We start from the raw sequence: 24,126 nt of genomic DNA, 5'->3' as shown, positions 1-24,126 counted from the left end.
TATACGAGCTCGATAGCATCCAAGGGGGTGGGGGGCTACATCCGCTAATGGGGTGGGGGGAGGGGGAGGGGGGCTACATCCGCTCTCCTTACTGATTTGATAGCTGGAGGAACGACTTTGACCGCGACGCACAAGGTATAGAGTCACTGATGAAGCAGCCAGTCCAGCTTCGAGTTGCCCCGCTCCATAAAACGCACTTAAATCGACCCGGGAGAGGAACAGAACAGAGTGGAAAGAGTCCAGGAAAACTGGAAGAAAATTCTGGATTTTAACGGGAAGAGAACCATCATATTAAATAATCACAAGAGGCTCCGCGATTCAAAACAGGCTTCGGGGACACCCGCGCTAGATTTGCGCGAGTGTTGGACAGCTGCAGCCGACTTCAACTTCTTTGTCGGGTTCTGTAAATAATTGTCAACAAACTTGGACCCGTTATTTAACCTTCAACCGTTTTCCGTTTCTCTGGGCTCATTTGCGCGTTTATTGCACGTTTATTCTGTCAATGTTAAGCCTGTTACACAAAGCAGTCCAGTAAATTACTGACATATTACGATTAAAGTCACTATGCGTGCTTTGTGAGCTGGCTTCTGGTGCAGTGACACCAACATGCCACTTACCATAAAGCTGGTTGTTAGGAAATTACTTTTTAGCGGCTAATCCTGATACGGAATTGTGAGTAAAATTGGGACACGCCCGCAAGCAATAATAGGCAACCTACGCGTTTTAGAAATCCTGGCAACAGTGCAAGACTTCTCTGATCCCCCTCCTGGGACTGTGGTCTATTCAAACAGAACTGTGGAGCAGACTTGTAGTTTGGCAGTCAAAAGGACAACCTTTCGAACAGCTGCAACACCTCTGGCTACTCGAGTGAACCTTGTTTTCTGGAAGCGATACCGACGGAGTTGATGAATGCCATTGTCTGTGTTGATGTCCTCGCCGTAGCACATGTAAAAATAGTTCCTCTTAACATTTATCGAATTTCTGAGGAACTCCTTGGAAGGTGACCAACATAAACTATTCTTAACAACTTGAAGCACGTCTTTGTACCCAGTGGCACAGTGGACACTTGGACAAGGTATCCATTTCCTTGTCCGGCGTTTTGGCAAGCCAAGAGTAGGCTATGGCATCCTCATGGGTAAACTGGATTTGCTTACTCTGGAGACGGACTTTAGTTCCCTCTCTCCTCGTGCTTTGGGTCACCTGTCTCGGGACACACGGAGGAGAGGAGGACGCTTTTAATGCAGAGGTAATTGGATCATCTTCACTGAAACTGTCAATGTTCAGAAAGATCCCTGTGTGACAACAATGCTGTAGTGTTAATACAAACACTAGTTTTAATGTATCATAATATGCCGCAAAACACATACAAATATTTTTTTTTAACTCTCACCAAAACTCCAGTTAACTTTTGCTGACATTGCTATTTTGACGCCAGTATTTCAATAGAGATATAACATTGACAACATATACCATTGACAACCTTGCACTCAAAATAACAATTGGCCAAAATAACAAGTATGTGTGCTGGGGACAGGTCTTCCTAATCATTTTGGATATCCTGCAAGAAAACCAAAATATTTGTTAGGTCAAGTCTGTTCCAGTCTTGAAACAAAAAGTCAGCTCATTATTATACATGTTGCTTATTCATGAGGCATTCATGAGTGCAAATGGGTCACTTTTACACACACACACTTTGAACTTAATGACCCAGCCCATTCGGTCTGAGGAACCCGATCCAGCACACCAAGCTGCATATCCTGCTCATAACTAGCTCTTCCAATATTAACAGGACCATCCCCTGTGTGCCGCTGGAACCTCTCCCCAAAAAGGCCACGCTGCTAGCCAAACTACACAAATCTTACTCAATTCACTGACACACTGACACACTCTTGCAGGCAGCACCATATGTGGAAAGCTGCTGTTCCTAGAGGAGATCTGGGTCAGGTTAAGTCATCCCACTGTTATAACCACATTCTGTAAGCGCATATCCATAGTATTGGTCCTCCACTTTACCCTTCCTACAGGTAGAGTTGTTTTGCTTTCTTGAAATACTACAACAGTACCTGAAAAGGTATCTGCGTCACTGACCGAGTCATGCTCATCTCACTAGTTGCCCCCTGCTTTGGACGTGCAGTATGAATCCACTGAATGATTAAATGTGGGGGGCAATAGGCAAATGCTTTCGCAGTTCATTTCCAGACCAACACGCTTTCTGTCTTCAGCAGCAGGCAGTGTTGATTCCTGATCTGCTCCAGATAGGTGAGCGGGAGCTGAGATGTAGGCTAATGTTTGGGGCGAGATAGGTGAGAGGGAGCTGAGATGTAGGCTAATGTTTGGGGCGAGATAGGTGAGAGGGAGCTGAGATGTAGGCTAATGTTTGGGGCGAGATAGGTGAGAGGGAGCTGAGATGTAGGCTAATGTTTGGGGCGAGATAGGTGAGAGGGAGCTGAGATGTAGGCTAATGTTTGGGGCGAGATAGGTGAGAGGAGCTGAGATGTAAGCTAATGTTTGGGGCGAGATAGGTGAGAGGGAGCTGAGATGTAGGCTAATGTTTGGGGCGAGATAGGTGAGAGGGAGCTGAGATGTAGGCTAATGTTTGGGGTGAGATAGGTGAGAGGGAGCTGAGATGTAGGCTAATGTTTGGGGCGAGATAGGTGAGAGGGAGCAGAGATGTAGGCTAATGTTTGGGGCGAGATAGGTGAGAGGGAGCAGAGATGTAGGCTAATGTTTGGGGCGAGATAGGTGAGCGGGAGCTGAGATGTAGGCTAATGTTTGGGGCGAGATAGGTGAGAGGGAGCTGAGATGTAGGCTAATGTTTGGGGCGGCGAGCTTAGCAATAAACATGTGTGCTCGAGGGAATCAAATGTCCCAACAAATGTGTAGAGAAGAATATACGCCTCTAGTTTTTCTTTACAACACACCAACTGAATGTGGAGGGCCAGTTTCAATCCAGCAGAGCAGTATTGAATGTTTGTAATGCCCTTTCTCCTTTGTTATTGTATCGGTCTGTATTTTTGTGGACTTTGTCCCAGCTGCACCCACTTAACCATGCAGTGTTGACTTTAGTGCTTAGCCTCTCCTGTCAGGTCGAGGCTTAATGAAGGGGTCAGTTATGCACACGTTGTTTCTTTCTCTCTCACGGGCCACTGCAGTTGAGGTCGGTTGTTGTGTTGTGACTATCGAAATTGTTAAGCCACTTTGAAATCATAGTTTTAACACGTAGCCATGTGAGGCAGTCTGAACCACCACAATCTGCCTGGTTCCTTTGACAACACATGTGTATACACATTTCTCCCACCTGTGGGGCCTGTGGCAGATGTAACATCTATACCGTAGCACCTTTGTGCTTGCTGGAAGGTTCCGGTGCCGTGAGAGATCAGGAGTTGTTCTCCTGCATCGTCATGGATGGGAAACACCATTTTTCTTTTTTTCAGACGGCCAGATGAGGTCTACTTTTTATTGTCCCAACTTTCACCCTGGATTTACCACTGCCAAATATATATATCTATATTAATGTGATTTTATGTGGCACTAGACTCTCAAAGCCCTAGTGACCATGATGATGGTGTTTGGCATATGGGACTCCCAAGGTATATTACCAATATTATAGCTTAATAATACAATTAGAATACTATAATATGGCATATTTAGGAGAGACAATGTAAATGTAAGACAAACCCATAAAGGAGTATAAAACATTATTGTGTCATAAGAAATCATCCCCTAATGAATGTAGTATATACAGACTCTTAGATTGAAACACTGTGCTGGGGGAAATCAATATTGTCATCATTCAATTAGTCAATACTGATCACATCAGTGATGGGTCGGCCAATGCGTGCCCATGCATTCTTACCGGAGTTGTGTTTATGTTTGTGTTTTGGTTGAGTGCACTCTTGAGTGGGGCAGATTTGTGACTGGCTCGACTGAAGGATTACGACGAAGAATGAGGCTCACAACACAGGTAGTTACTGCTGACCCTGCAGCCATTGTTTAACAGACAAAAAGACCCGGGGGGGGGGGGGCTTTCTTGTCCCGACATGCCACATCCTGGCAGAGTATTAGCATTGTAGTGTTTAGGTGGTAATGGGGTCTTTAAGTGTAGTCAGGGAGACCTGTTGACTGAGGGATTGTTTAAAATAAATACGGGTCGGGGTGGAGACTGACGAGAACAGACAGCCTGTTAGTTAACGCCTATCTGCCAACGTCTGTCCTCAAGGTGTGGGTTGGTGTTCACTTGAGAATTTCACGCTTTGTGTGTGTCTTCACTAAACTGTTACACTATATCTGATATTCTCTCTCCATTCAGTTCAATGTAACGGGATTCATCAGCATGCATGAACAATATGCATATAAGCTCACCTGAGATCTGTCTTGAATGGATTCTCCCTTTTGCGTTTGTTTTACTGAACTTTCTCACTGACGATATGGTCATCAGCTCCCTCCCTGAGCCTACAGCTTGACCTATCACAGGAGACTGGACTCCTACACGGTCTGATGAACAGAGATGGAGTGGGAGTGATAGGGAGCGAGAAATGATAGAGAGAGAGGGAGAGAAAGAACGAGTGAACTAGGCGGCTTGCTCAGCTGTGCCGCATGTGATGCGTAAGTGTGACAGCTTTTTTTCTCTCCAAATGGGACACAAACAGTGGAGAGACATTTAGGCCTGCAGGACTCCCAGGCCGCTGAGGAGCAACAATGAGAGCTCTTGTCTGGAGAGGACTGTTTCAGAGAGAAACGGGGGAGAAAGAGAGACCAGCATAGAGAAGAGGTGGAGAAGGGGGAGGTGCCGGGGTTTATTAAGTCTGCAGGACACAGGAGGCCGACTGTTTGCTTCCTGAAGCCTTATCTTTATCCCCAGTTTAACCCTTAACGTTGGCAGAGCCAGCCTCCCTCTATTTCTGCTTATCCATGGAATCTGCAGCATGCCTACTGCATGTATTCCAACCAGTTCCTTTGTGTTCCCCTGAGGTTGCCCGTCGCCATGGGCACAGCGAGGTTTCATCTCCATGGCGAGAGGTAATGGGTAGTGATGAGAACGGGAAATGCCATTAACCTCAAATGGTGACTGTCTTCCCTCCGGATCTCTCTATCTTTTTCTATTTAGTTTTTTTTATCTCTCTGGATCCCTGTTTCTCGCTCTCTCTCTCTTTCTTCTGTCTCTCTTTCGCTCTGTCTCTAGCGCTCTCTCTGTCTGCGTCCATCTCTCTATCTCTCTCTCTCACAAGACACTCCCTTTACAGAGTAGGACAGTGCCTGTGTGTATTTTATTTCCTCCCCCTGTCTCTCTCGCCTTCGTTTTTATTCTCTCTCTGCTGGAGGTTAGGACCAAAAGATGGCAGGCTACCAAGTCCAGGGAATAAAAGCATTCTCCATTTGTTAGTGTCTTGGCTGACATTGTGCGGGACGCACGCACACACACACACACACACACACACACCGAGTGAGGCTCATTTTGCAATTCTTTGTGAATTGCTGGATCCAGGAGGCCTTCGTTTTGGCAGGTAGGCTCAAGGTCTTATTGAAGGAGCTGCTGACAGGGTGGCTGATTGGACTAAAATACGTCCTATGCTTCACCCCCCCTGGAACCATAGCCTTGCTTTGTATTCAGTACAGAGGATTCTTAGAGGCTAGGGTACAGACTGAAGCACTTTACTTTTTAAAAGGGTGCTTTCATATATCTAGAACGTGGTGCAGCCTATTTCTCTTGTTCCAACGCCCTTCAATATATACCATCCCGAACGATGCCAGAGAGAAAAGAAACCTGGTTGTTGTGTATTTCACAGGCTGGGATCATATATTTTCCGTCTTGTATGAACACTCCCCATCATCTCCTACACCCTCCAGAACCCCGGACTCAGATTGTGTGATTGGGCCCTTATCTGGAAGATAAGGTGGGTCCCACCTAAACCAGCTATGAACCAGCCATTCTCCGCTTCCACCCATAGCCAATGAAAATATAGGATAAGTATCTGCCTGAATTTGTATGAAAGAGAGAGAGAAAAATGTAGAATGAGGGAAGCGAAAACAGGTAGCCAGCCAGCAGGGGGTTGAGAATGTGACAGGAAAGAGAGAGGAAGTTGATATCAGAGAGAGAGGGAAGGGGAAGAGAGTAAGAGCGGCTGGAGAGAGTGCCGGCGGAGAAAGACCAGAGACAGAGCAGTGTTTCAGCTCTCTGTAAGGCTCTTCGTCAGCCATGTTTCCAGAAGCAGCAGCAGCATGGGATCTGGGGGCCCCAGTTGGTGCCCTGGAGAAAGAGGGGTTTACATTCAGCCTGTGCCCAGAAACAGGGCCGGCTATTCAGTCCTGCATAACAGCAGAGGGAGGGGACCACAAAGGCCTGTGTCTTCTGTGAGCAGGGGGGTTGGAAGGGGGAGATCATGCCAGCCAGAAACCAGAGGGAGCCCCATGCAACTAGGAACAGCTACCCAGGCCTGGTCCTTAGCTAGAAGTAAAGTGGCCATTATAGCACTCCTCCCCCTCTCTCTGCTTAGTATGGTAAGGATAGGTCCACTTTTAATCACCCAACCCCCCCCTGGTAATTCACAAATGTACTGCTCTGGGGGGAGGTGTGTCTTTAAGAGTTTCTCAAGATGTCCATGGTTGCTTGTGTTACAGGGCCAGAGGTTGTTACTATTCTCGTGTTAATCATGTGGCCGCTTCGCACACTCAGTCACACGGGTCAGTCTTACAAATATCAGATGAGTGGCATCAACAAAAGTGTGGCCATTCACGTCTCCCTCCACGAGGCTTCTAAAGATGTTCTAACAGTTGGAAGTGGTTGAGAATGATTCAAGGCAGAGAGGTAAAACATCTCACTGGATGTTAAATGGCTCTTCGGGAGATGAGGAAATGTAAGCCACGTGTTTTCTGTGTCTTTTTTTATTCTTCAGTGAAAATATCGCTTTGGCCTGACTGGTTCATACCAGATTTATCATCTCGGACACAAACGGCTGTCAACAAAATGGTGTCTCAGCGCAGCTGTGTGTAATCGAACTCGGAGATGCATAAAGTTAACCCGCTGTGTTAACCCTGCTCTCAGTCACTAGCCCTGTTATCGCCTCCACCTTGGTTACAGCAGGCAGGGCGATGATTCAGCAACCACAGTATAGGGTTAGTTGTGTTTTTCACAATACAGTGCCTTGCGAAAGTATTCGGCCCCCTTGAACTTTGCGACCTTTTGCCACATTTCAGGCTTCAAACATAAAGATATAAAACTGTATTTTTTTGTGAAGAATCAACAACAAGTGGGACACAATCATGAAGTGGAACGACATTTATTGGATATTTCAAACTTTTTTAACAAATCAAAAACTGAAAAATTGGGCGTGCAAAATTATTCAGCCCCTTTACTTTCAGTGCAGCAAACTCTCTCCAGAAGTTCAGTGAGGATCTCTGAATGATCCAATGTTGACCTAAATGACTAATGATGATAAATACAATCCACCTGTGTGTAATCAAGTCTCCGTATAAATGCACCTGCACTGTGATAGTCTCAGAGGTCCGTTAAAAGCGCAGAGAGCATCATGAAGAACAAGGAACACACCAGGCAGGTCCGAGATACTATTGTGAAGAAGTTTAAAGCCGGATTTGGATACAAAAAGATTTAACAAGCTTTAAACATCCCAAGGAGCACTGTGCAAGCGATAATATTGAAATGGAAGGAGTATCAGACCACTGCAAATCTACCAAGACCTGGCCGTCCCTCTAAACTTTCAGCTCATACAAGGAGAAGACTGATCAGAGATGCAGCCAAGAGGCCCATGATCACTCTGGATGAACTGCAGAGATCTACAGCTGAGGTGGGAGACTCTGTCCATAGGACAACAATCAGTCGTATATTGCACAAATCTGGCCTTTATGGAAGAGTGGCAAGAAGAAAGCCATTTCTTAAAGATATCCATAAAAAGTGTCGTTTAAAGTTTGCCACAAGCCACCTGGGAGACACACCAAACATGTGGAAGAAGGTGCTCTGGTCAGATGAAACCAAAATTGAACTTTTTGGCAACAATGCAAAACGTTATGTTTGGCGTAAAAGCAACACAGCTCATCACCCTGAACACACCATCCCCACTGTCAAACATGGTGGTGGCAGCATCATGGTTTGGGCTTGCTTTTCTTCAGCAGGGACAGGGAAGATGGTTACAATTGATGGGAAGATGGATGGAGCCAAATTCAGGACCATTCTGGAAGAAAACCTGATGGAGTCTGCAAAAGACCTGAGACTGGGACGGAGATTTGTCTTCCAACAAGACAATGATCCAAAACATAAAGCAAAATCTACAATGGAATGGTTCAATAATAAACATATCCAGGTGTTAGAATGGCCAAGTCAAAGTCCAGACCTGAATCCAATCGAGTATCTGTGGAAAGAACTGAAAACTGCTGTTCACAAATGCTCTCCATCCAACCTCACTGAGCTCGAGCTGTTTTGCAAGGAGGAATGGGAAAAAATGTCAGTCTCTCGATGTGCAAAACTGATAGAGACATACCCCAAGCGAAAAAAAAAAAGAAAAAAAAAAGTTTGAAATATCCAATAAATGTCGTTCCACTTCATGATTGTGTCCCACTTGTTGTTGATTCTTCACAAAAAAATACAGTTGTATATCTTTATGTTTGAAGCCTGAAATGTGGCAAAAGGTCGCAAAGTTCAAGGGGGCCGAATACTTTCGCAAGGCACTGTATATGTGTAGGGGACGTCTTACGTAATTAGCGCTAATTACATTATTAAAGATCAGTAGCCTCCTATACAGTAGCATGGGCTTCAGAGAAAAGCCAACCCCTACCTCTCCTTATCCTCGGCCTCCCAGGCATTACCCATCAGCTGAGGGATGAGGGGTGGCCATTTTGGTGCGGCTGGTTAGTTCCTGGTCTCTCTCTTTCACGATGGTTTAGCTGATAGAGTTCCTTGGCCACCCTGTTGAGTGTCTCCATCTGTAGATCTATCGGCCGTGACGCTCTGGCACAGCCTGTGGTGGTATTAAATATCCCTTTGACAGGTGGAACGATCAATCTGAAGTCTGTGATTGTATCAGGTTTCTCCCATCATGTCTTCCTCCCCCACACGGCAGTTTTTAAAAATGTATTTTGAACTTTTTTGAAATGTAACCTTTATTTAACTAGGCAAGTCAGTTAAGAACAAATTCTTATTTACAATGACGGCCTATGTATTTTTTAAATACAATATAAATATAGGACAAAACACACATCACAACAAAAGAGACACAACACTACATAAAGAGAGACCTAAGACAACATCATAACAAGGCAGCAACACATGACAACACAGCATGGTAGTAACACAACATGACAACGACATAGTAGCAACACAACATGGTAGCAGCACAAAAACATGGTACAAACATTATTGGGCAATGTCAACAGCACAAAGGTCAAGAAGGTAGAGACAACAATACATCACACAAAGCAGCCACAGCTGTCAGTAAGAGTGTCCATGATTGAGTCTTTGAATGAAGAGACAGATAAAACTGTCCAGTTTGAGTGTTTGTTGCAGCTCGTTCCAGTCGCTAGCTGCAGCGAGCTGAAAAAGAGTAGCGACCCGGGGATGTTTGCTTTGAAGACCTTTAACAGAACGTGACTGGCAGAACGGATATCTCAGATAGTGGGGAGTGAGGCCTAAGAGGGTTTTATAAATATGCATCAACCGTCTTGCCACGGGTATACAGAGATGACCAGTTCACAGAAGAGTATAGAGTGCAGTGACGTGTCCTATAAGGAGCCAATTAGTTACGCTCTTCTGTATCAAATCAAATCAAATTTTATTTGTCACATACACATGGTTAGCAGATGTTAATGCGAGTGTAGCGAAATGCTTGTGCTTCTAGTTCCGACAATGCAGTAATAACCAACAAGTAATCTAACTAACAATTCCAAAACTACTGTCTTGTACACAGTGTGAGGGGATAAAGAATATGTATGCCTATTAAGCTGCGTTTACACAGGCAGCCCAATTCTGATATTTTTTTTTTCACCAATTGGCCTTTTGACTTAATCAGATCAGCTCTGAAAAAGACCTGATGTGATTGGCCAAAAGTTCAGAATTGCAGCCTTCGGAGTGTACACTCTGTATGGTGTTAAGTTTCTCTCTCTCTCTCTCTCAGTCATGGCTGCGGATGTATGGCTACCTACCTCAGGCCAGCAGACAGATGTCCACCATGCGGTCAGCTCACATCCTTTCCAACGCCGTCAGCGACATGCAGCGTTTCTACGGCCTGGCGGTCACCGGGGCCATGGACCACGGCACGGTGACGTATGTCACACTTCCTTCCCTGTTGTGCTCTTGTCATTTCTGCCACCCTAATGCCATTCTCCTGAACCAGACCTCTCTCTCTCTCTCTCTCTCTCTCTCTCTCTCTCTCTCTCTCTGATGCCTATGGGTCCAATCATGTCAATGGATTCATTCCCTAGTTTGTAGTGGATTTGTACAGTGTGAGGGAGACGGAAGGATTTGAGCGATAAGTGATAAGTTTAATGGGAGTGTGAGGCGGTCTGGGGTGTAGATATCAAATCCCCGACTGGGAGCAATCTTAATTTTTTATTTTGAACTTTTATTTAACTAGGCAAGTCAGTCAAGAACAAATTATTTTTTAACATTGACGGCCTAGGAACAGTGTGTTAACTGCCTTGTTCAGGGGCAGAAGGACAGATTTTTACCTTGTCAGCTCGGGGATTCGATCTAGCAACACTTTCGGTTGCGGGCCCAACGCTCTAATCGCTAGGCTACCCGCCGCCCACAGATCTGTTACTGCACATAAAACGCATGAACACTTTCTATGCTATGGCACCTGGGCTGGTGTCACGGGCAGTGTATCTCATAAAACCCCAGTGTAAAACTGTGTAGAGGAGTGGAGAGTATAACCCCGACGTCCTCTCCTAGAGCCATGCGGAGGCCGCGCTGTGGAGTCCCAGACAAGTTTGGGGGTCAGATCAAGACCAACGTTCGGCGCAAACGTTATGCACTCACTGGCCACAAATGGAACAAGAGCCACCTCACCTACAGGTAAATAACAGGATTTACTTCACCTTGGTCAATCTTCGTCCATAACCAAATTCCAAATGAGTTTTCATTCATTCCTCCTCTTCCCTTGCAGTATACAGAACTACACACCAAAGATCGGGGAGTACAACTCGTATGAGACCATCCGTAGGGCCTTCAAGGTGTGGCAGAAGGTGACCCCGCTGACCTTCGATGAGATCCCCTACCAGGAGATCAAATATGGCCGCAGGAAGGAGCCTGACATCATGATCTTCTTTGCCTCGGGTTTCCATGGAGACAGCTCACCCTTCGATGGCGAGGGCGGGTTCCTGGCCCACGCCTACTTCCCTGGTCCTGGTATGGGTGGTGATACTCACTTTGACTCTGATGAGCCGTGGACCATCGGCAATGGGAACTTACAAGGTAGGTGATGGATGTGGATGGACAGCGGTCTCTTTAGCGCGACACCAGAACCGCTACTTCTTGTACATACCTATGAGAAAAATGCAATGTCCCTGCTTTCCTCTCTCCTCACCTACTTCAGCTGGTTTGTCCCCGTCTTCCACTTGTTCAACCATAGTTGCCACGACAAACCAGATCGTCACTCGTTTTGTTGAGAATCTGTCGAGTTTCACTCCTCCATTGAACTTCAAAGTTAGATTGATGACATCATACTGCTCTTGCAACTTCCACCGGCTCTCAAAGCCGTGTTTTAAGGAATGGTAGAATTTGTTTGTTCTAAATCCCATCCCCTCTTTTCATCCTTTCAATCATTAACCAAACTGCTGTTGCCCAGAGTGGTCTTGGTGAGGGACTGAGGGTTTTCCCCTGCCTTGTGGAGGTGAACGTTGTCATTTCCTGAGCCAGGTCAGAGCAGAGGCAGGTGGCTGGCTCTGCTTGGTGAGGTCAAGAGAGTAGGAGGTGTTACTGGACAGATCGGAGAGAAGTCTAACTGCCACAGCGAGGGTGTTGAGGTAATTCCACAGTGGGAGACCGGTTTTTGAGTTGACCCTGTCTTTAACACTGTTGTATACTCGTGCAGCCTGGGTCTTTAAAACTCTCTTGACACATGACTTTTAACGGTCTTTTAAACCACGGAAATTCTAAAAGTAAAGGTCAACTAAGTTTTCGTGGCACATTAACAACATTGTTGGCAAAGCTTAAACACGCTTGACAAGTGTTGTGGTTATTACACACTGATATCCAACAAAGCTGCAAGTCTATTCATTAGGCTCTTAGATGGGGATATGTGCTGCTGTGTTCATTTTAGAGAGGAGGAAGAGAGATAAGTTGGCTCTTCTCCCGAGACGTTTGAAGTCTGTAAGCCACATGGTTGTCAGGGTTACCTTACAGAGACCCCCCCCTCTCTCTCTCTCTCTCTCTCTCTGTGTGTTTCCTGTGGGATATTTTTAGAGTAACTTGGATGTGCTGATAGCTAGCTAAGTCACAGGTTGTGGTTGGAGGAGAAGTTGGAAGGGGAGGGGATAAGAGCATGACGCTGGCAAAAGGAGGAATCCTGAACATCTCAACTTCCTCAGATGACAGAAGCCATATGACATAATGCTGTCTGTCAGTATAATAGAGTGCTCCCTACAGACATCTCACAAACCTCCCTAAGCCTTCATTTCAGACAGGATGGCCCACAGATCAGGTTAAATGTCAATTAATACTGGAACGGAATAATGTGTCATTTGCTGGGAAAGTACCATGCCATTACTTGGAACAAACTTAAAAGGCGAACCTATAGGATAGGTCAATTCAAGGCAATTTCCATCTACTTTTTTTGAGGGTGTCCACAGGATGTTCTTTGTGGAGGGCGGTTGAAGTGGCAGTCACTGTGTCACAGATGTGTTCTCTGTTGCAGTGACAATGCGTCACTGTCAGTCGGTCTGGGACAACGGCAGGCTTTGATCAGGGTACGAGGAGGACTGCGTGTCTTGTTGCTTACCAGAAGACATTAGACCGACCGCTTTATCTACTGAGAGCACTATTAACACCATTAACCCCATTAAAAACCCGGAACAAGCACATTTTTCTGCTTTGACTTCATAACCCCAATGGGAGGTGCTTACTGTCTGAATGTGCAGACTACTGCCCCACCGCCATGTAGTCTCAGTTAGAATGACGTAACTGTGTTCCTCACTTGGCCAGCACTAGGGAACAATAACCAGGGTCAAAATGGGAAGACCCATTGACTTCCCCCCCAACCCCCACCTCTACCTCCAACCCAACCCCCAACTAAAACCCAAATCCCCAGCTCCAACCCCAACCCTAGCCCCAGGTCCAACCCCAGGTCTACCCCAAGCTCCAACCCTAGTACCAGGTCCAAACCCAGGTCTACCCCCAGCTCCAACCCTAGCCCAAGTTCCAACCCAAGCTCCAACCCTAGCCCCAGTTCCAACCCTAGCCCCAGGTCCAACCCTACCCCCCAGCTCCAACCCTAGCCCCAGTTCCAACCACAGCTTCAGGCCCAGGTCCAACCCTAGCCCCAGCTCCAACCACAGCTCCAGCCCCAGGTCCAACCCTAGCCCCAGGTCCAACCACAGCTCCAGCCCTAGCCCCAGGTCCAACCCTAGCCCCAGGTCCAACCCTAGCCCCAGCTCCAACCCTAGTCCCAGCTCCAACCACAGCTCCAGCCTCAACTCTAGCCCCAGGTCCAACCCTAGTCCCAGGTTCAACCCTAGTCCCAGGTTCAACCCTAGTCCCAGGTTCAACCCTAGCCCCAGGTCCAACCCTAGCCCCAGGTCCAACCCCAGTCCCAGGTTCAACCCTAGCCCCAGCTCCAACCACAGTTTGAGCCCCAACCCAAGCCCCGAGCTCTCCAAGTCAACTCTATTTGCTAAACTTGCCAAATATAGCTGTCCTTCATTTCACTCCAACCATTTTAGAACCATTCTTTTGGACGCGATGTACAGTACATTTCTGTCTTTCATTCCAGTTCCTAAGGCTACACTACTAGATTGTCGTGGTTTCAGTGCCTTTTTGCTTTACATGTCTGTAGCATGAATGAATGAAGTGTTCTGGCTCCTGAATCAACACACGGTTAGTTAGCGTGTGGAGAGAGAGGATGAAAAAAGACACGTTGCGTGAGATGCTACCTGAATGGCCCGTATCGCTCGTTGTCTGCCATTCCCTCCTGGGTGATCCCAGTAACTCTGTTAACACTTCCTGCTTGTGGCCACAGCTCAGGTCATTGCTCTTCTCACTTTACTCACTCGCTGTCGATTTCAGGTTTAGTCGTGATGAGGTTTATACTTCTTAAGTGCCTTGAGTATGACAATGACTATCCTCCTCTCTCTCTCTCTCTCTCTCTCTCTCTCTCTCTCTCTCTCTCTCTCTCTCTCTCTCTCTCTCTCTCTCTTCTCTTCTCTCCAGGTAATGATTTGTTCCTTGTTGCGGTACATGAGCTGGGCCATGCCCTGGGCCTGGAACACTCCAACAACCCAATGGCCATCATGGCTCCTTTCTACCAGTGGATGGAAACGGACGACTTTCAACTGCCCGAGGATGACCTCAGAGGAATACAACAGATCTATGGTGAGTTGGCCCTCTGCGACAAAACTACTGGTATATGGACCTGATAATGTTGGCTGTAAGAGCTATAACTGCAAGTGGGGAGTTCCAGCCCTGGGCACCCCTGTGTTTAGAACCCTGATTGAAGTTGGAATAGTCTGTCTGTGTTTCCACTCTACATGCCTCCTCCCCACAGCTCTAAGTGGAAAATCAGCCTGCTGACTCACATATCCACTTATCTAGCTTGGGCAAAACCAGGACACAGCTACCAATTATGAGATCAGTTGGAGGACAAATCTCTGAGCCCTTGATTTCCTTTTAGGACTTTGGAGTGGAGAGTAGCCTCTAACTGCTTTTATTTCATGCGTTTATCACTTTATCTTCTTTAGGTCAGCCAGACGGTACACCCACCCAGGCTCTTCCCACTGTCACTCCTCGCCGGCCAGCCCAGCCAGACCCCAAACCCCCCAACTCTCCCCCCAAGTCACCCCCCAACTCTCCTCCCAACCCTCCCCCTAGATCTCCCCCTAACGCCCCACCCCGGAGGCCAGACAAGCCCCGCACGACTGACCGCCCAGACCACTACGGCCCAAACATCTGTGAAGGAAACTTCGACACGGTCACCATGCTCAGGGGAGAGATGTTTGTGTTCAAGGTGAGGACCTCAGACTGCCTTCCTACACATATGAGATGAGTTGATTCAGTCTCAGCGTGGCTGCAAAGAACAGATTGCTCTTGGATGGCTGCATGACCTACTTACAGTACTGTCACTAGCTGGCTACCACCTGGTTACTCTACCGTGCACCTTAGAGGCTGCTGCCCTATGTACATAGTCATGGAATACGGGTCACTTTAATAATGATTACATACTGTTTTACCCCCTTCATATGTATATACTATATTCTAGTCAAGGCCTATCCTATTTAACTATTGCTAAACATATACTATTCTCCAGATATACTACATATTCTGTCCATATACTGTCTATGGTCTATACATCCCATCACATATATACATATGTATTTATATTCATACTCCAGACTCCCGACATTGCTCGTCCTAATATTTCTGTATTTCTTAATTCCATAATTTTACTTTTTATATTTGTGTGTATTGTTGTGTACTGTTGGATATTACTGCACTGTTGGAGCGAGGAACACAAGAATTTCGCTGCAGACGCAATAGCATCTGCTAACTGTGTGACCGATAAAATGTGATTTGATTTGATCTCGCAGGTCATTTGATCAAAGGCTGGTCTTATTGCAGCCAGTGGGCGTGATAACCATGATGCTGTCTGTCTGTGTCTCTCAGTAGTGCAGTAAAATCTGCTCTCCCCAGGTTAGGATCATCTGGAGAGCCTTATGGGCAGTTGGTTCAGGGCCTGGGTTCAATTGGGCCCTAAGCAGGCTGTAAAACCTCAGAGACGTTCTATTTTATGACATGGAGCCCCGTAAAGAGGAGAGGAGCAGCACTCTCTAGGTCTCAGGTGTGCCTTAACAACTGCAGGACCAACCAGTCCAGGGCTGTGGAGATGGCTCTCGTTTGAACCATTTGTTGGGCCATTTGCCGACAGCTGGAGAGGATTTCACTGTTTATGCTTCTCTTTTGTATGAAAAGAGCCCGTGCTTGACTTGGATGGGAGCTCGTCGGTGCTGAGTACCGGCACCTAAAATGTTTTACTGCTTAAGCTCCTGCTCTTCATTTAGAATATTAGCTCAAAGGTATCTAGCACCTACATATAAATATAAACAGGGCAGGCACCTGTTTCAGTCCAAGTCTAGCACTGAAAAGAGCCATGTTCCCTCTACTGCACTCCTCTTTCTTTCGACTGTATCTACATAAGTTGGTTGTCTCTTTTTTTTCTTCCAAGAACTGCCATTTGCCTTGACTTCAGTTATCTGTCTCTCTGGCCAACTGTCTCTGTGGGAGAGGGCAGAGGAGGTGTACATGACAAGTACCATAGAGTTTTTTATGTAGACATGAGAGCAGGGGGGAAAAGAGTAATCTTTGACTGTGCTGCGCTCTTTCGTCATCACGCTACATCTGAAGTAGTATACATCAGCTTTACGACAGACTGTAGCTTCACAAAGCCGTCTCTCTGCGGATGCCCCCGGCCTATTTTTTTTTAGGAAAGGTACCATGGAGCCCAGAATGTCTCTGACATTGAGTAGTGTTCACAGAAAGTCGCATCTGGTCAGTTCTCTTTTCTCTTGTGCGCCTGTGAGGCTCCACAGTCGGTACATTTGACTAGTGCGGGTGTGTTTTTTTCTTCTTCAGAATCGTAATTACACTTCTGTCATCTCTCTTCTCTTCCTGCCTCTTCATGTTGGAGTAGATTAGATGCAGGGCAGGTCTGCTTTAAATGATGCTCTGCTCACTAACAGGCTGCGCTTCCCCGCTTGAAGGACAAAAGACAAGAGCTGCTGCCAGGAAGATGCAACTCTTAGCTTTTACCATTAATGCTGACAGCCAATGCTATTAACTTACCGCTAATGAATGAGTTTGCAGACCTGTGAGGTCGTTTTTGGAAAGCACTCCGAGTCCCACACTGAGAGCGCGATTTTCCCTCTTGTACCGTTTCAGACGTGTTTTGTGCTGACTTAAAACAAACAGAGCAGTTCAACCAGTTGAACTACTTTATTTAAGTCCAACTCGTAAAATGCTCCTCGTGCAACATGCAGCAAGCCCAAGCCAGTTCCAACAGTAATTGGCACACGCGATATGCTCAGTGCTGTGGTCGTGGGTATTAATAGCCTTCTAGCATTGCCTTTAGTTATTTCATTGTCCGTTCTGGCAGGCTTGTCATGTAGTGCAGGCTTTCGGATGCGCTTGGGAGCCCGACCACCCAGCAGCAGGCTTCTCCCGAACCCCAAACGCTGCTGGAACAGAGCCTGTGTTAAAGTCAGGTGACAGAGAGAGTGCGGGCTAGCAGCTGTTTCCCCCACCTTTTAAATGGGAGTCAATGTGGCCTCTCTTTCTCTTTCTATAGACGGGACCCTGCCCTCTCTTTTAGACACTGCAGAGTGTGCCATGGTGGTGAAAGGGAAAGGGGGGGGCGTGGAGAGGGGTGAGGTTAGTGGATGTAGAGGAGGAGGGAGGGGTGGGGGCTGGGTGTTAGAACAGACGGTTTTAATTTAGAGGCCCTTGGCTGCGTTCCTGGGTCTGGTTTCTATATTAGACAGATCTGAAGTAATCTCAAGCTCTGGGCCTGAGCCAACGAGATGGAGGGAATGTGAAGGTCAAGCTCGGACGCCCACCGCACCATGTGACTAGGGACTTACTGAGGACGCACTGACAGAGAGAGAGAGAGAGAGAGAGAGAGAGAGAGAGAGCATGTGTGCGCAGATGTGTATGTAGCGTATGTAGTGAATGCGTTATTGAAGTATTTCTCCTATTGATTGATCCAAACTGTTGAACGTGGCTGTGAAGACTTCCTCCTCCAGGCAATGTGCTGAACAGGCTCTGATAGAGAGGAGAGGTTCAGGAACTATCAGGCACATGGCCCATCATGTTTGGCACTCTCTGTTCCTCTCTCCCATATGTTTCTGCAGTTTACTGACTGCGTGATGGTACTAAACTGCTGATACGCACTGTTGCGTCCATTTCTGGTGTGCAGGCAGCAGCTCCCAGCTAGGTCTGCAGCTCCAGAGAGCCATGTCACAGGCAGGCAGGGTCAGAGGTTAGAGGTCAGGCTGAGCAGTAGAGCTCCAGTGGATGTGCCCTCTAACGGCTCTCCCCGCTCTTTTCTGACAGGGTCGCTGGTTCTGGAGGGTGCGGAGGAACAGGGTCCTGGACAACTACCCGATGCCCATTGGTCACTTCTGGAGGGGACTGCCTGGGGACATCGATGCAGCCTACGAGAGACACGATGGGAAATTTGTCTTCTTTAAAGGTATTTGTACTCTCCTAATCGCACGTGCACGCACACGTAAGACTACAAGCAGGCGCGGAGGCATACATACGAACGCGCGCGCACATACACACACACACACACACAGTCAGTCATTGTTTTTTTAAATTTTTTATTAGGGTTAAACAGAGGAGAAATAGTCCAACTCAGAGGCCTGGAATAGTGGTTGTTAATGTGTTGAAGTAGCAATGACAAAACAACTGAATGCTTTGGTTACACTATAATGAAGCATTGTTGCTGATCCTAAAATAGATTCACAAACATTGTTTCAGTCCTCTGTGTGTGCAGTGTGTGCATTTTCTTTTTACGCCAGTGTGCCTTGGAGATTAAACCTAAAGCTGTTAGTGTTATCCACATTACAATTTAATTACAGTTGAGCAGTGAGTAAACATTGCTAATTCCACATGAACGCTTATTTCTGCAGATAGTAAGTGTTCCTTGATCTCCACATTCACTTTAGCATGGATCCCCCAAATGTATTGTAACCTCGAATAGTATATTACGGACAAACAGTCTTTGGATTGATCGAAGAGATGATGTTTCTGTCTAAATGGAAAAGATAATGACATCGTCAAGTTGAAATGGGAGGACTGGAGATCCCTAGAGTTTTGCACTGCAGTGCAATTCGGATTTGGCTAGACATGAGATCTCCTTGGTGGCAGTGAATGCCCATTGGCTCAAGCTGTAATCCTCCCCAGACTCCTCATTCGGTCACAACTACCTCGTTCCTCCCTGCGCCGTTGCCATAGAAACCGTCCCATGCCCCCAAACACTTTAGGTTTTGACTTTCATTTAGATCATTTTCCCTCATTAGGTTGACATAAAAAGTGCTTTTGCTGCTATACGATTTTTCGCCCAGACTTCATTGCGGTTTTGTATTGATTTCCCCCCCACCTCCTCCTCAATTGTTAAACCACAAATGTAATAATATCCTTAGGAGAACCTACTCAATATGATATGTCTGTAGAGGTTATTATAGATCCCGCTGGCATCACTTTGTTCCATGAATTTTGTAACCAGAAACAGTGAAAGACAGATGAAGATAGCGAAAATGCTTTTTGGGGAGACATTTGAGCTGTAGCTTTTTAAGACAGCTGGCTCTCCCTGAGAAAGTCTTCGGGGCAAATGATGTCATTGGCAAGGCCTTCTGAAATTTGGATGACAGCCATAGCAAAGAAACGAAGGGACCAAAAGTTGGCCTGCAACATCTGGCAAATGTGAGGGAGAGAGTTGCATCAGCCGTTTGTCTCCAGCTCCAGATGCTGACTGCAAAGGTTTTGTTTTCAATGTAGAACTGGGCCAGGAGAACAGAAAGCAGGGCATGCGGGATGGTGCCTCTGTGTCTAACATACTGTAAAACAATAAAAGAAAAGGACTCGCCATGTCCTCGACATTTCCACTCGAACCACTTCCAATGGATTATATCTAACCAAAGCTGTGCATAAACACAATTTCACTCTCTATTATGTCCACTATTGGTGCATGCCAGCCAGCAAATAAACAAGACTGTAATGTAATGGCGGGTTAACAGTTTCCATAGCGATCTCCAGGTTCGTGAGTGGTAGTTGTTGGAAAGGGAAAGTCCCTATGCTCCACAAAGGACCGTTAACCACGAATGCCTTTCTCCCTCCCTCTTTCTCTCCATCCATCCCTCCCTCCTGAATTATTATGTCCCACAAAATATCTGTCTTCCCTTTCCTGGCGTATCTGTTCCCCCACCCCTCCTACACCACTGTACTTCTCCTCTCCTCCCCCTTCCTCTCCTCCACCTGTAGAGAATAAGTACTGGTTGTTCAGGGAGGCAAACCTGGAGCCTGGTTACCCCCAGGAGCTGACAGACTACGGCAGGGACATCCCCTATGACAAGATAGAGACAGCCATCTGGTGGGAACCATCAGGCTTCACATACTTCTTCAAAGGAGACTGGTAAGGAAGGGACTCTCCCAGTTATCTGTGAATTGTTGCCCTTTTCCATGTTGACCGAAGGAGTTTCCATCATGCGTTCACTACTGTAAATTGTCTTCTATTTTTTGGGGGGCTACGGAATATGTTTTTGCACGATTACGATCATAGCATCTCTTGGCTTAGAAGACACATACACCCTGAGTTCTACATTAATGCCTGATTTAACATGCAGGCTGTATAGGGGTTTAACATACTGTTATTCTCTCCCTCTCGTCTCTAGGTACTGGCGCTTTAACGAACAGTCCCGTGCGGTAGACAAGGACTACCCCAAGCCAATCAGTGTGTGGGGCTCTGCGGTCCCGTCCTCTCCCAAGGGGGCTTTCCTCAGCGATGATGGAGGTGAGAGAGGCGAGAGGGGGGCCAAGAGAATGCCAGTAATGAACACTCTAAACAAAGGAGAAGGGTGGGTCTGGTCAATCAGAGAGAGAGCGAGAGGGGGAGAGAGGGATGGAGAGAAAGAGAGCTTAGTGTAGGGTTGATGAGCTGAGTAGGGGGAAAAAGTTACATTCATTTGAAAGGATGAAGAAAAATAAGGTGTTTTTTTTGCTGTCTTTCTTTTCCCCAGAACCGTACTGTGTTTACTGCCTCAATCAATGCCGTGGATAAGTATTTGATTATCATAATAGTGTATTTAGTACTCAACATGCTGCCCCTGTCTTCCCCTCCCAGCTTATACATATTTCTACAAGGGATCCAAATACTGGAAGTTTGACAACCACAGGATGAAGAGTGAGCCGGGCTACCCTAAATCCATCCTGAGGGACTTCATGGGCTGCAGTGTGGACCTGGACCCAGACAGAGACAGGGACACCGACGCAGGCCGCAAGGTCCCCGAAGTGGATCGCCCGCCCTTCAACCCTGACGCAGGCCGGGACAAGGAGAAGGACAAGGAGCGGGACAAGGACCAGGACCGTACCAATGATGTAGACTATAAGGACGAGAGAGAAGAGGAGACCAACGAGGTGGACGTGGTGCTGAAGATCGACGAGAGCGAGACGCGCACTATGAACATCATCATGGTGACAGTACCCCTGGTCCTGGTGCTGTGCATCCTGGGACTGATCTACGCCATCATCAACACACTGAAGAGGAAAGGAACTCCCAAACTTCTGGTCCACTGCAAACGCTCCATGCAGGACTGGGTGTGACCTCTGACCCACTTAATGACCCCCCTCACAACCTGAACCCTACCCTCATACCTCTATCTTCTCATCCAAAACATGGTAGTAGAGACATACGTGCAAATACATACACACACATGACGCACACGCACGCACACGCACACACACACACACACACACACACACACACACAGCAAACATAAACACATACATCTAACTCGTTCCCCTCCCATGGTGCTCTACCCAATGAGTTGACTGTAGTCTATTTATATCAGAAAGTTTGCACATTGTTTTTTGTTTTTGTTTGGTTCATATTGTGTGTGTGTGTGTGAGTCTTTTTTTCTAAACCAGGAAGTGTCTGCATTATTCTCTCTCTCTCTCTGCCCGTTACAGTGGGTTTCTCTGAGATAACTTCCATCTGGTTCTTGGATTAGCCTTTGAAAGGAAAACAGAGACTTAACAGAGCGATAGAGAGAGAGACTGCAGCACAGAATGAAGGGAGTGAAGGAGGTTTGATTCTGTGAAAAGCAGAGAGCCCCCCCCCATCCCTCTCCCACTCCTCCCTCCCACCTCCTCCTCCCTCAGGACTCCTACAGCTGAAGCAGGCCTACTGCACGTCAGGTGTCAACAGGAGAGAGATCAGTGTAAATAGTGTCACTTTTTGAACTGCAACTCACCCAATGCCTTTTGTCACTATACCTTCCATGTTGAACAGCCACTAACTGAACTTTTGGTTTTCTCATCTGTTTTTAATTCAAGGGCACCATGGATGATATTGGAAATCTTGTCCATACTTTATAGACAACTTTCACAAACGTTTGGCTCATTCAACCAAACATGGTCCCGTGGTGCCTTTTTTAATTTCTAACCTTGTTTCGGTCCTATTAACCGTGGTAATGAGAGTTTGAGTTGTTATGATTAGGGAAGGGTTGGAAAAGAAAGGTGCTTCTTTCCTATTTGTATTTTTTTTTTTTAAGACAAAGGCAATTCACTGTGAAATGACTCTGTGTGGGACTTGGAGGAGCAGTTGAGGTGCTGAGGTAGGAGAGAGACAGGGGGTATTGAACGAATATCCACTGGGCATAAACCAATTGAATCAATGTTGTTTTCACATCATTTCAATGTGAGGATGTTGAATCAAGGTGGAAAACTGATTGGATTTGCAAAAAGTCACCACGTAAGGGAATCACATTGTTCCACCAAACTTTTAACCTAAATCCAACCCAGCTAGCACATTTGGTTCCTTGGAGGTTGTGGGAACAGACGTTTTTGGTTATCCATTGGTTCTGGGAAAGAAGCCAAACATTTCCTGAATAGTAAAACGGAATGTCTTTTAAACGTTCTGAGAATGGAAGTGAACATTTTGCCTGTTCTGGGAACGTTCATTTGTAGGTTGCAGGGAGGTTGTGAGAACGTTTTACTATGGTTCCCTGAAAGTTTTCCTGTGAGGTTTTATTCATGTTCTGAGGTGGAAATTATAGGTTATTTGAAGGTAATTAAATAAAGTTCTGGGAATAAGACTTTTAATACTACTGCTATCTTAGGTTAACTGTTTTGAACTCCAAGCACAGATAGGACACATGGAAATGCACCTTCTTAGGAACTTGATATTCTACTCTCTCTCCATGGACTTATAGGTCCATTGATGCTGAGAACGGAATGTATGTTTTTAAATAACATTCTTAGAACGTTCTTTGAACGTTACTAATGTTTTATTGTGGGATTTTATGGAACCTTTTATTAATGTTTCTGAGAAGATTACTTTAAATAGAACCATGAGGAAACCTGCAGAAAACTTTATGCTGAAGTACTAAAATTCCCACAGAAGAACGTTGTTTCTTAACGTTCTCTGGACGTTCTGAGAACATAGCTTTCAATAGAACCATGAGAAAACCTGTAGAAAAAGTTATTCTGAAGTACCGAAATTCCCACAGAAGAACTTTGTTTCTTAACGTTCTCTGAACAATTGGAGAACATTACTTTAAATAGAACCATGATGAAACCTATAGGAAACAGTACTGACATTCCAACCTAAGAAATATAAGGTTCTCTGAACTTTATGAGCTAGCTGGGTACCCTGCACCATTCCCAGAACATTTTGGGAAGGTTTTATGCAAAATAACCAGAGGACAACCACGCTCTCACCAAGCTCAAAGAAATGTGATTCTCAGAACATTATGTGCTAGCTGGGAATGACATGCTGAAATGTTTTGTTGATTTCATGTTGAATTGAAGTTAGTTGACAACTCAACCAAAATATACATCAAACTAGAGTTTGAAATAACGTCTGTGCCCAGTAGGTAAGAGATTGACTGACACTTTTCATCTGAGAAATACTTGGAACCAGCGATACTTCAGCCTCCTGAAATGTTTTAATAAATATAATTCAAGTAATGCACCACACAATGAGCCCTCTCTCTGTAATACCCTCCTCCCCTAGATTTAAATAGATTGGAGGGCTTTCTCTCTCTCTCTCTCTCTCTTTCTCTCTCTCTCTCTCTCTCTCTCTCTCTCTCTCTCTGAGCTTGGTCTAGAAAAGTATTCCTCTGAACATACTCAGAAAATGTCAGCACATCCTCTCATTTAAAATAGCAGGTGTTTTAAAATATTGTTAACCTCCA

The 24,126-nt window shown here is 46.1% G+C and overlaps 1 protein-coding gene across 1 annotated transcript; it reads left to right on the top strand.

Annotated features, from left to right (window-relative positions):
* The first annotated feature begins 93 nt into the window (after nucleotides 1-93).
* LOC139411340 (matrix metalloproteinase-15-like) lies at nucleotides 94-23,905 on the top strand. Its single transcript, XM_071157592.1, has 10 exons — nucleotides 94-1,246; nucleotides 10,122-10,270; nucleotides 10,898-11,020; nucleotides 11,112-11,419; nucleotides 14,372-14,533; nucleotides 14,899-15,164; nucleotides 18,263-18,401; nucleotides 20,195-20,345; nucleotides 20,605-20,723; nucleotides 21,054-23,905. The coding sequence occupies exons 1-10, from the start codon at nucleotides 1,121-1,123 to the stop codon at nucleotides 21,530-21,532; spliced, it is 2,022 nt and encodes a 673-aa protein (XP_071013693.1). The 5' UTR covers nucleotides 94-1,120; the 3' UTR covers nucleotides 21,533-23,905.
* The last annotated feature ends 221 nt before the right edge of the window (nucleotides 23,906-24,126 follow it).

Source organism: Oncorhynchus clarkii, chromosome 6, assembly GCF_045791955.1.
Source record: "Oncorhynchus clarkii lewisi isolate Uvic-CL-2024 chromosome 6, UVic_Ocla_1.0, whole genome shotgun sequence".
Classification (NCBI taxonomy): Eukaryota; Metazoa; Chordata; class Actinopteri; order Salmoniformes; family Salmonidae; genus Oncorhynchus; species Oncorhynchus clarkii.
This window is presented reverse-complemented; position numbering and strand designations above follow the sequence as displayed.